This window comes from Mobula birostris, chromosome 4 (assembly GCF_030028105.1).
Source record: "Mobula birostris isolate sMobBir1 chromosome 4, sMobBir1.hap1, whole genome shotgun sequence".
In the NCBI taxonomy this organism is placed as follows: domain Eukaryota; kingdom Metazoa; phylum Chordata; class Chondrichthyes; order Myliobatiformes; family Myliobatidae; genus Mobula; species Mobula birostris.
In genome coordinates this window covers 122,243,274-122,256,563 of record NC_092373.1, presented here as the reverse complement: position 1 = coordinate 122,256,563, position 13,290 = coordinate 122,243,274, and the positions used below count along the sequence as shown (strand labels likewise).

The following is a 13,290-nucleotide window of genomic DNA, read 5'->3' as shown; positions in this document are numbered from 1 at the left end:
GCCCCACAATAGCATAGCAGTTACTGTAACACAATTACAGCACCAGCAAACCAGATTCACTGTCTGTGAGGAATTTGTGTGTTCTCCTCAGGACTGCGTGGGTTCCTATGGATGCTACAGTTTCCTTCCACATTCCAAAGACGTACTGGTTAGTAGGTTAATTGGTCATGGGTGAAACTTGGCAACATTGAACTGGAAGGGCCTGTTACAGTGCTGTATTTCTAAATAAAGTAAACAAAATGGGAAGTTTACTACATATTGCATAGTGCGGCAGTCCCCAACCGCCGGGCCGCAAAGCATGTGCTACTGGGCCATGAGGAAATGATACGAGTCAGCTGCACCTTTCCTCGTTCCCTGTCACGCACTGTTGAACTTGAACATAGGGTTGCCAACTGTCCCGTATATGCTGGGACATCCCATATATTGAGCTAAACTAGTTTGTCCCGTATTTCCCCCACTAAGATACAGCGTTCCTATGAAACCTTTCGTGCCAAAATGTCGTGAAGCGAAGAAGCAATTACCATTAATTTATGTGGGAAAAATTTTTGAGCCTTCCCTGACCCAAAAATAACCTACCAAATCATACCAAATATCACATATAACCGAAAATAAATAACACTAACATATAGTAAAAGCAGGAATGATATGACAAATACACGGCCTATATAAAGTAGAAATAATGTATGTACAGTATAGTTGGGAAGATGAAGGCAAAACCAATTAGTGGAGAAAAATTTGGTACGTACGCGCATGCGCACATCACATGCGCACGTCACGCATGCGCACACAGGTGCCTGCGCAAGGTTTCATGGTCATGGTAGTCTTTCCAGGGGTAAAGTGTCCTGGGATTTGATTGCTACTTTTGTCCCTTAAGAAAGTTGGCAACCTTAACTGTAAAAGACATGTTGAGGCGAGTTTAATCCTACTTGAACACCAATCCCACCCCCCCCCACCCCAGTCGGCAACTTTATTCTAATACTTACTATCTTAAATAGGACCCCACTCAGGACCATCGGAACATTGTCTCCAACACTATCACCAACCTCATCAACTCTGGACATCTCCCATCTACAGCCACCAACCTCATAATTCCCTTACTCCACACTGCTCACTTCCATCTCTTACCCAAGATCCCCAGCCCTAACTGTCTGAGTAGGCCTACTGCTTCTGCCTGTCCCTGCCCAAATGAACTCAAGTCAATTTTACCCCCCTTAGTTCAGTCCCTTTCCACCTACATCTGCGACACTTCACATGCTCTCAATCTCCTCAACAACTTTCAATTCCCCGGCCCTGATCATTTCATTTTCACCATCGATGTTCACTCCCTATGCATTTATAACTCCCATCAAGGAGGCCTCAAAGCTCTCCACTTCCTTCTTGACAATAGACTTGACCAGTTCTCCTCCATCACCACCCTGGCCCTCACCCTCAACAATTTATCTTTTGGCTCCTCCCACTTTCTCCAAACCCAAAGAATAGCCACGGCCAAGTTATGCCTTCCATTTTGTTGGTAATGTGGAACAGTCCATGTTCCAAGCCTTCCTTGGTAATGCTTCCCAACTCTTCTGTGCTACACTGACAGCTACACTGGTGCTACTTCAAGCACCTATGCTGAGTTAGTCAATTTCATCGACTTTGAATCTAACTTCCACCCTGCCTTTAAATTCACTTGGTCCATTTCTAACAACTCTGTCCCCTTTCTCAATCTCCCTGTCTCCATCACTGAAGACAAACTGTCTACGAATATCTTTTACAACCTCACCGGTTCCCACAGCTATCTTGATTATACCACTTCCCAACCCTGCCTCCTGTAAAAGTGCCACTTCCTTTTCTTAGTTCTTTCAACTCCACTGCATCTGTGCCCAGGATAAGGCTTTCCTTTCCAGGATATCAAGAGATGTCCACCCTCTTCAAAGAATGGGATTCCCTTCCTCCACCACTGATGCTGCCCTCACCCGCATCTCCCCTATTTCCCGGACATCCACACTCACCCAATCTTCCCACCGCCTTAACAGGGATAGAATTAGTGTCCCCACCTACCACCCCATGACTCTCCACATCCAACACAGCATTCTATGAAACTTTCACTCACTATCTTCAAAGGACCCTACCACGAACGACATCTTTACATCCTCTCCCCTCCCCCCCCCCCCCCCCCAATTTCTGAAGGATTCGCTTCCTCTGTGATTCCCTTGTCCATTCGTCCCTTTCCACTAATCTCCCTCCTGGCACCATCCCTGCAAGAGACAGTACTGCTATAAATCTCCTTTCACCTCTTCACTCAACTCCATTCAGGGCCCCAAACAATCCTTGCAGGTGAGGCAACACTTCACTTGTGAAATTGTTGGGATCATCTACTGTACCTGGTGCTTCCTCCTCTACATTGGTGAGACCTGACACAAACTGAAGGATCGATTTGTTGAGCAACTCAGCTTCACCTGCAAAAAGCAGAATTTCCCAGTGGCCAACCATTGCAATCCCTGCATCCATTCCCATTCCCACATGTCAGTCCATGGCCTTCTCTTCTGCTACAATAAGGCCACTCTCAGATTGGAGCAGCAAAACCTCATATTCCATTCAGGTAGCCTCCAACCTGATGGCATGAACACAGATTTCTCCAACTTTGAGTAATTCAGCACCCCCCAACCCCTCATTTTCCCACTCTGGCCTCTTACATCTTCTCTACACCTGCGTATCACCTCTCCTTGGTGCCCCTCCTCCTTCCCTTTCTCCCATGAGCCACACTCCCCTCCTGTCTGACTCCTCCTCCTCCAGCCCTTTGCTTTTTCCACTCATCTCCTCCCAGTGTTTTACTTTATCCATCCTCCCCCACATCCACTTGACTTCACCTATCATCTTCTAGCTTGTCAACCTTTCCCTCCCCCCACCTTCTCATTCTGGTATTTCCCCCTTTCCAGTCCCGATGAAAGGTCGCGGCCCAGAACGTTGACTATTTATTAATTTTAATAGATACTGCCTGACCTGCTGAATTCCTCCAGCGTTTTGTGCATGTTGCTCTGGATTTCTGGCATCTGCAGGATCTCGTGTTTATCCTAATCTGAAGCCTATTTTCACTACTATACGCAGTGAGAATACACAAATTATGACCATAGCTTCATTATCTTTGATAGACAATAATTCTAGTTCAATCTCGTTTCATTTGCCTCAATGGAAGTAATCAACATTATGTCATTGTAATTTATAAAGTACAATGCAACTACTTAAAAGATTCAAACTTTGTAAAGATGTTATTCACTTTCTTCAGCTCTTCTCTAATCAAACTTCTCAAATATAAATGGAGCATAAAACTTTGCAAAATCTATGAAGTTAATCACTAATTAACTGCAATGTTTACCTTTATAATATTTTCTAGTTAAATTCCCAAGTAAACAGAATCCCTGTTTATACATTTTTTCCTGTAATTACATGGCTTTTCCATTGAGCTGCCATAAGAAAAAGGCAAACAAATATTCACCAATAGTTTCAAAGTTAGATTGGCCATCCACGTTTAAAGTAAATATAACACAATGGATATGCTTTATTTGCTTAAAATAGACTTGATATAAAAATTAACCCTAAAAATTACTGTAAATTTTGATCACACACTAGTTTTTCCAAGGTTTTCTTTGAAATATAATTGCATTCATGAACGACTTCATGCTGTGGCAACAATCCACATCATGGGATAAACATTTTAGATCATAGCCTCTAGGGACCAGTTAGATTTGGGAAAGGGGAAACCTCCGTCATTTGAGTACATATCCCTTCATGCTGAGAAAATGGGTTGCCAGATTGAGGAAAATAGAAGGATTTTTTTGCTGTTTTAATAATCAATAATGTGTTCCTTTGAATGCTTGTTACTTGTCACTGCCTCTTTTCCAACAGTATTCTAATATAAAATTAATCTATTGAGCTTGGCTAAGACACAATAGCAGCTTTGAATCAGCATTTGCAACAAATAGTTATCTCTCATCTGTGTACTCACTCAGTGTCTTCCCATAAATTTATTTTTGTTTATCATATGGGTTTAAAGGGCAAGAGTTATTACTGGTCCACAATAATGTTTACAAAATATTAGAAGGCGTTAAAGTATTACCTTTTATGGAGAAAAAAATAACTGCTAAAATGAAAGATAATATTTTTGATTAACTGATAAAACAGTAAATTTAGTTCTCATTGCCAGACTAAGTTATGATTTCCACTGTACACATACTCATAGTTCTGGGAAGCAAGTGTTTTCATCTTGAGAACTTTTAATTGGAGTAGGTGGAGGTACTATTAGCTCCTTGGCATTCTGAGGGTGAACAAGGATCAATTTAAAAATATACCTTGTGGTCCTTCTCAACTCTGGGACAATTTCTCTTTAGAATTGCCAAGGTAAATTAATTTAAATGGATTTTGGTAAAAGGTATATAGTTTCTGCTTAATTTCCATCCATATATTCTACCTAAATAATACTTTATATAAGAGCCAAAAATTAAAGATTATCCTTGTGGACAAACTTTATGCTAATTGGCTAACAACCTAGGATACCAAGAAACAGATTTGACGTTTGCAAATTTCAAATGCCATCTCTTGTTTTGATAGCAAAAAGCCCCCAAATTCATTTTTCATCTGTAATCCACATTGTTCCCTTAACAAGCAACAAATTAAACAAGTAAAAAGAGAATGTTCAACTTCAAGCAAATTATTTAATCCTGGAGTTCGGACAGCCTCTTTCAACCAGTTAGATTAACACATTATATATATTATAGAGAGAAAAAACATGATGGTGTGGTAGAAGCTAATCCTCTCAATTTTCCACCTCTAACCAAGAGCCCTTATCCAAATATGCCAGGTCTGTTTTTCTTCCTAATTATGCTGCTTGGTCTGTGGAACGTTTCCAACATTCTGTATGAAAGAAGATGAATGATGTCCATCTTAATGACAAAGAAGATCATGATGTCACACCTCACTGGAGACTTGATTCACTTCAGACAATGGAAGGTAATGAGAAAAGGAGGGTTTTATCGTGACCAAAGAATTCATAGGTAAAAGGCAGAATGCAATTGAGATGTTTCTTCCAGATTCCGTTAGCACTAAAGGTATGGAGATAACAGTGGGTATGTGTGTGTGTGGGGTGTGTGTGTGTGCGCCCTTAACTCCTGGTGGAATAGTTGGGGTGCCAAGCTCATCGCACGGCGTGTCTTGGGCATCTGAAACCTGGCAGAGCCCATCCTCTCCAGGTTTTTTTTAAACAAGGTCGAGTTGTTAGCTCGACACTCTCGATGGAGAGCGTGCAAGGGAGACGGCCAGATTCGAACTCGGGACCTCTCACCCCAAAATCCAGCTACGCCACATGGATGGATGCAAAGATTGACTAAGTTCATTTTACCTCTAATTGAGACAAGGGGGGAAAAAAATTCGGAGATGGAAGATCAAGAGATGACCTATCTACAAATTGACTAGTTTATAAGAGTGAGAATGGTCTGGAAGATAAGAAGACAAAGAACTCAGGAGAATAAACCGAATTTAAGCTAGATAGTGCAATCACTGAGTGAAGTAATTTGATCTAGAAACTGAGGGAATGAAAGCTGTGAAAAATGTTTGTTTAGAAATCTAACATAACACTTTGGAATAGAAGAATTAAAATTTTCATGGACAGGCAAGAGGAAAGCCTGCAGGAAGGCATGGAGCAAGTGTTAATATATGATTCACTGACAGAGACTCAAAAAGTTGTGGGGGAAGGACTAAAGGAATATGAGGGAATTGGAAAGACAGTGAGCAAGCAGGATTGGCAAAACTTTCATTTCAATTTCTGAACAAAGAAATGTTTATGCTTTGATGAGCTTTATCAAAGTTCTAAATTCATTTTATTTGATAGTTCAACAACACATTCTGAAATCATTCGTCATTTTTTAAGTTTTCTAAATAATTAACTATCTCAGCACACATGCCAATAAATTTAACAGCATTTGAAACAGAATAAACATTATTGTAGGTGGCAGAGTAACTGCCACTACTGTCTCACAACTCAAATAACAGGCTTGATCTCAAGCTTAGATGTTGAATTAGTGGAGTTTGCAAGTTTCCCATGTGCTCCTGTTGCTTCCCTTATCTCAAAGACATGCTGGGACATACAAGATATCGATGCAGCTATAAAGAATGCATGACAGTGGCTATATTTCATTAGGAGGTTGAGAAGATTTGGTATGTCACCAAAAACACTCGAAAATTTCTACAGATGTACTGTGGAAAGCATTCTAACTGGCAACATCACGGTTTGGTATTGGGGGGGGGTGGTGATGAGGTGGGAGGGGTCTACTGCACAGGATTGAATTAAGCTGCAGAGTTGTAAACTTAGTCAGCTCCGTCATGAGCATCAGTAGTATCCAGGACATCTTCAAGGAGATGCCTTGTTCTCACTGCTACCATCAGGAAGGTGGTACAAAAGTATGAAGTCACACACTCAGTGATTCAGGAATAGCGACTTCCCCACTTCCATCTGATTTCTGAATGGACATTGAACCATGAACACATCCTCACTATTTTTTTTATTCTTATTTTTACACTATTTAATTTAAATATTTAACATACATTTACTTACTGTAATTCACAGCTTTTTTTTCTATTATTGTGCATTGCATTGTACTGTGGCCACAAAGCCAACAAATTTCACAATATATGTCAGTGATACTAAACCAGATTCTGATTCTGAATAGGTACTGTACTTTACTCCTACTATAGGTAAGGGATGGAAGAATCAAAGGGAGTCGATGGCCTTTACAGCATGGTAGATTATAAATTAATAAAATTGGAAACATGATTGCTCTGTTGGGAACAGACATGGACCCGATGGTCTCCTTCCATTTCATAATAAGTATGTAAGTACACAACAAATCTCAGATATTGGGATTAACTGCCACAACATGTATAACAATCATAAATATCAATATTCAAATGACTAATGCTCTAAATAAAACATGCATATCCAATTTTTATTATTGAAAACATACCTGCTTCTGGGAAGAAACATAGACTCTTTGATGAATACGGAACCAGACAAGAGTATGTACCAACAGGTTCCAATATCATCAGGGCTAGGATAGAGAAAAGAAAAATAACTAACACAGAAGCACTGGAATATGTTCTAACAAAATTAACTGCACTGACACAAACTTACTGGTTCTGCAGGTTTATTTACACAGATGTGGACAAAAATCTACCTACCTCATAATTCTAATACATTTTGCTGCTCCAATCAATTGGCATAACAGGAAGTTTAATATAGATTTTTGTGAAATAATAGCGTTAGAAATTCAATAAATTATACAATAAAAACAGAAAATGTTGGAAATGCTCAGTAGGTTAGACAATATTTGTGAAGTCTTCATAAAGCAGTCTAACTTGCTAAGCACTTCCAGAATTTCAGTTCTTAGTTTCAGATTTTCACTACCTGGAGCTTTTTGCTTTCAGGTTTATAGTTATATTTAGAGATGCGCCCCGTTAACAGGCCCTTCCAGCTCAACAAGCCTGTGCTGCCCAATTGCATCCACGTGACCAACCGACTTACTAATTATTTGATCCTAATGTACAGACAAGTCTTTGGAACGTGGGAGAGAACTGGACCAACTGGAGAAAACCCAAGCAGTCAAAGGGAGAATCTACAGTCTCCTTACAGACAACAGCAGAACTGAACCTGGATCATTGGCACTGTAATAGTGTTACACTAACTGCTCCGCCACCATGTCATTTTGCATATTGTCAATAACATAGCAAGGATCTTATTTAGTAAATTTAAAACACAGCATCACGTTCAACCCCGCTATTCAATATCCCTCCCCATCAACCATACATACACTCTGGCTTCATACTGCCATACTATGAACCTTACCAATTCCTGCCACTAGGCGTTGCTGTGTCGCAAATATAGCTCAAATCCCTGCCTACATTGGTGCTCCTCTACATCACGACAACATTCACCCATAGTTCAGTGTAGAGAACTACCTGTGAGGACTGGTACTGGGTGGGCAGGGGAAAGCAGTGCTACCCAGGAATGAGTTGAGGGGCCCAGAGATGTTTCCTCACCTTTTCAAGTGTAGGAGATTGCTAGGAACCAGCAAAACCTCCACTGTTCTGATAGATTAACCAGACCTTGCGGTCTCTTTCAGCACCTCCTGTTCAATGTGAAGGAAGCTGCTGTGCCAGCCTCACTTTGTTTGGCTGTACACTGCCTAACTCAGAGAAAAGTCTATGATTGCAAACTCAATGACCAGCAACCATTTTTATGTTCACACAAGAGATTGCAAATGCTGTAATTCAGAGCAGCAAACAATTGTTGGACGAACTCAGTGAGTCAAGCAGCATCTGTAGGAAGAAAAGAATTGTCAACATTTCGGATCAAAATCTAGCATCAGAACTAGGGGTATAAAGGAGAAATGGCTAGTATAAACAGAAGAAGGACAGTGGCAAGAAAGGGGATGGATGGACTGAGGAGGGTGTAAGATAACAGGCAGATTGTGCAAACCAGAGGAGGGAAGCAGGGATGCGGTTGCGATAGTGGCAGGTAAATGATAGATAATGGCTAGCAAAGAAGGAGAAAAAAGGAGTAAGTCTGCAATGAGATCCCACCACCAAACACACCATATCCTGTAGACCCCTGTTCATCTTCTACAGGAACCACACCCTCCAATGAACCCTTGGGTGCTCATTCTTCCCAGACCCCTGGTATTTTCCCCTGCCCTTGCAGTAGATATAGCACTTGTCATTACACCTCCTTTCTATTCACTATCCAAGGATCTAAAGAGCTGTTCCAAGTGAGGCAAAGATTCATTTGCATCTCCTCTAACCCTGACCTGGGTGCTATGGTAGCAGAACAGTTAGCACAGCACTATTACAGCACAGAGCGTTATGGAGTTCAGTGTTCAACTCCAGTGTTATTCTGTAAGGAGCCTCAGTACATCCTTCCCAAGGTTTCCCCTGGTGCTCCAATTTCCTCCCACAGTCCAAAGATGTACCAGGTAGGTTAATTGGTTATTGTAAATTGTCCTATAATCAGGTTAGGGTAAAATCAGCATTGTGGGTTTGTTGGGGCAGCGTGGCTCAGCAGGTCAACTCCATGCTATATCTCTACATAAATTAGCAGAAATACTGCATTTGGTGCTCCTGATATAACCTGCTCTACATCAACTACACCGCGTAGACTGGGCTACTGTTCCATAGAGCATCTGTACTCAATCCACAATGACTACCCTGAGCTCATCACATGTCATTTCAATTCCCCTTCCCAGTCCCACATGGACCTGTACACCTTCAGCCTTCTGTACTAGGATAAAGGCCAAAGCAAACTAGAGGAACAACACATATTCCACCTGGGTATAGTCTACAGCCCAGTGGTATTTGAATTTTCCAAGTTTTAGGTGACCCTTTTTTCTCCTGCTCCCCAACTCCTCCCCCACCCCATGAATCCTTTTCTATCCTCCCATTTTTGCTCCCTTTCCATTATAACCGAAATTTCCCCCCACCCCACTGCTGCAATCTTAATGCCCTTCTTTGCTCCATTCATGCACACACAGTTCACTCAAAGGTTTTCACAACTCCTCACCCACAAGTGCTGGTTCTATCTGCCATTCACCTTCCCTTATGGTTCCCATTCTCACCTCCTTTAACATCCATCAGAATTCAGCACTGGTAGTCTTTGTGTTTTATCTCCCTCCAGTAGCTATCTCCAATCTTCACTTCCACTCCCCTCACCTTTCTCCAATTTTTTTCTCTTCTCACTCTGTGTTTGCCTACATCGATCATTCACCTGCCAATTTTTCCGAACTCCACCCCTGTTCCCTTCCCCTACTTGACATAATCTGCCCGTCATCTTACAACCCTTTCAAGTCCACCAATCACCTTGGATTCTTGTCTCCAGTCCCACTGGGTGCAGGGTTACAACCCAAAACATCAACAATTTCTTTACTCCTACAGATGCTCTCAAGCTTGCTGATTACACCACTGTCATAGGCCAAATGAAATGTGGTGATGAATCAGTTTATAGGAAAGAGATTGAAAATCTTGCTGAATGGTGCCACATCAACAACCTCTTACTCTATGTCAACAATACCAAGCAGCTGATTATTGACCAAAAGGAGGAAACCAGCGGTCCATGAGCAAGTCCTCATCGGAGGATCAGAGGTGGAAAAGGTCAACAACTTTAAGTTCCTTAGTGTTATCATTTCAGAGGACCTGTCCTGGGCCCAGCCAGCACTCAAGTACAATTATAAAGTAGGTACAGCAGCATCTCTACTTCCTTAGGAGTAACAGAGATTTGCATGACATTTAATATTTTGACAAACTTCTAGAGATGTGTAGTGGAGACTATATTCACTGGCCACATCACAGCCTGGTTTGGAAACACCAATGCCCTTGAATGGAAAATCCTACAAAAATAGTGGATAAGACCAGGTAAAGCCCTATCCACCATTGAGCACTCTACACAAAACAATGTCACAGTATCCATCATCAGGGATGCCCACCACCCAGATTATGCTCTCCTCTCACTGCTGCCATTAGCAAGAAGGTACAGGAAGTTGAGGACTTACACTACCAGGTTCAGGAACAGTTATTACCCCTCCACCATCAGGCTCTTGAGCCAATAGAGATAACTTCACTCAAATTCACGTGCCCATGGAAATGTTCCCACAACCAACAGGCTCGTTTTCATGGACTCGTTTTCAAGGACTCTTCATTCTAATGTTCTCAATATTTAATGTTTAATTTTTTTTGTATTTTCATAACGTGTTGCCCTTTACACATTGTTTGAATGCCCTAGTTGGTGGGGTCTTTCATTGATTCTATTATGGATTTATTGAGTATGCCCACAAGAAAACAAATTTCTGGGTTGTATATGGTAACATGTTTTGAGATATACACTCACACACTTTGACAATAAATTTACTATGAACTTTGAACCTGCTGATTTCTTCCAGCAGCTTGTTCAATGCATCACCTTGATGCTTGTTACCACAAAGAAAACTCAAGGTTAGAGAAAGGTTTATGACCAAACAAAGAGGTAAACACTGCAACTTCAACATCTCCAACATGTCTCACTATGGCAGCCAGTATGCAGCTCAAGTTACTCACCTCAGCATCAAGCAACTGCACATTTTGACCCAGCCCACCCAACACCCTCACTTGCAAGCAGGTTCTCCACATGAAGCCTTGGGTTATTTATTGCTGAAAGAGCATCAGCAGAGGGGAGAAGTTTACAACAGATTTTTGGCGCTGCAAAAAGGCTATGGTTCATGCCAGTTCTGCAGCACAACAGCTGGCAGGGCGGGGTTTTGCACCAGGTTCCCAGCACTGTACCACTATCAGTAACTCATTTCAGTATATAAATCTATAATAACCCCTTGTCCACCAACTCCAACAGCAATCTCATAGTTAGAAATCCTTTCTGAGTGAAATGTACTATCGAAATGCTCTAGCACTACGTTTATTAGACTGACCTACCAATGACAGCACTATAGCACCTCACTGTCAAGGTCAATGTATATGAGAGGAATTACCCTGCTCTAACCAATTCCACAACTGATTTTTTGCTATTAACATACAAGATAACACTTAAGTATTACGTAAGTTCCATATCAGGTCATGATTGCCTGGTATGGAAACACCAAAGCCTTTGAATGGAAAAGCTTACAGAAAGTATTGGATACAGCGCAGTCCATGACAGTTAAAGTTCTCCCCACCACTGAGCACATCTACAAGGAAAGGTGTTCAAGAAAAGCCGCATCTATCATCAAACCCCCACTACCAGCTTCAGGAACAGTTATTATCCCTCAACCATCAGGCTCTGGAACCAGAGGGGATAACTTCACACACCCCAACATTGAACTCTTCCCACAACCTATGGACTCACTTTCAAGGATTCTTCATCTCAGGTTCTCAGTATTTATTGCTTATTTGTTTTGCTTTATTTCTTTGTATTTGTTGTGACATATAGTTACTACATTTACTTTGAACTATAAGGACAAAATATCTGCATTAAAAATCAAGATCAACATTTAAAACCCTATCTCAAATAACTCAATTCTTTAGCTCCAATTAACCTGACTTGGTATTAACATTTCTGTTTAAATATAATTTTTAAACTTTCGTTGTACCAGGTATTTTGTGGAATCTTCATAAAGATTAGCTTTAAGTGCTTAGGTAATAAATTGTGGTTAAATATACTGCATCTACTTTCAGAACAGTGGATGCTTTGGCAGTCCCTGTATCCCAGTTGGTTTAGAAAGATAAGAGCTTTACTTATCATACATCTGCTTAGACTTTCTAGCTAAGTGTCATAGCTTTGGCATGGTTAAATAAGATGCATTACATGCAGAAGAATTAAGAAAGTGTGTGCAAATTTTACAAATAGATTTTTCGATGGAAAACATTAATGCTGACCAGTATAAATAACCTGGCATAGTCTGCATCTAGCATAGTTTTTTTTTAAACAGTTATCTTAACTTTGTTATTTGATTACCAGATTTCCTGCTAATTAATTCTGCTCCTCACTAACAATTACATTTACAGTCCTCATACATAGAAATCTACATCACATTACATGCCCTTCAGTCCACAATGTTGTGCCGACTATGTAACCCAGGGGTCCCCAACCTTTTTTGCACTGCGGACCGGTTTCATATTGACAATATTCTTGCGGACCAGCCGACCGGGGGGCGTTAGGGTTGCCAACGTACAAGAGTAGCAGTCAAACACGTTGTGTTTACCCCGAGAAAGACTACAATGACCATGAAGCCTTGCGTGGGCACCAGTGCGCATGCATGTACATGCCAATTTTTAAAAATCGTTTTTGGCGATTCTGTATGGGGGGGTGTTAATCACGAGCGGAATATAGGTGATAAGTGGCTAATACACTCAATCTCATTTCTAAAAGGGTTTATCTAACGAATTTAATATTAAACACACAGCGCATATTTTCCTCGCACGAATATAGTGATAAGTCAATTATCAGGGGAGGACAGGGGAGCTTGAAGTAAGTGTTGAACGAACTTCCAGTCTAAGTGGTAGAAGCAGGTTTGATATTATCACTTAAAGTTAAAGTGGACAGCTATATAGACAGGAAAGGAATGGAGGGTTATGGGCTGAGTGCAGGTCGGTGGGACGAGATGAGAGTAGCGTTCGGCATGGACTATAAAGGCAGAGATGTCCTCTTTCCAAGCCATAATTATGATATGGTTATATAGGTCACTTATAATAGCATCATAACATTTTAAGTAACATTTGGCTATAAAACACACAGCGCATATTTTCCTC

The 13,290-nt window shown here is 41.0% G+C and overlaps 1 protein-coding gene across 5 annotated transcripts in view; it reads right to left on the bottom strand.

The window, feature by feature from the left end:
- The window catches only part of rapgef2b (Rap guanine nucleotide exchange factor 2b), a 388,703-nt gene that overhangs the window by 250,131 nt on the left and 125,282 nt on the right, over positions 1–13,290 (bottom strand). For 4 of the 5 annotated variants that reach the window (XM_072256006.1, XM_072256009.1, XM_072256007.1 and 1 more), the window contains one exon: positions 6,996–7,079. The exons of the other annotated variant lie outside the window; for it this stretch is intronic. In XM_072256006.1, the coding sequence (XP_072112107.1) occupies positions 6,996–7,079 (84 nt within the window). The remainder of the gene's footprint in view (positions 1–6,995; positions 7,080–13,290) is intronic. 5 annotated transcript variants of the gene reach the window in all.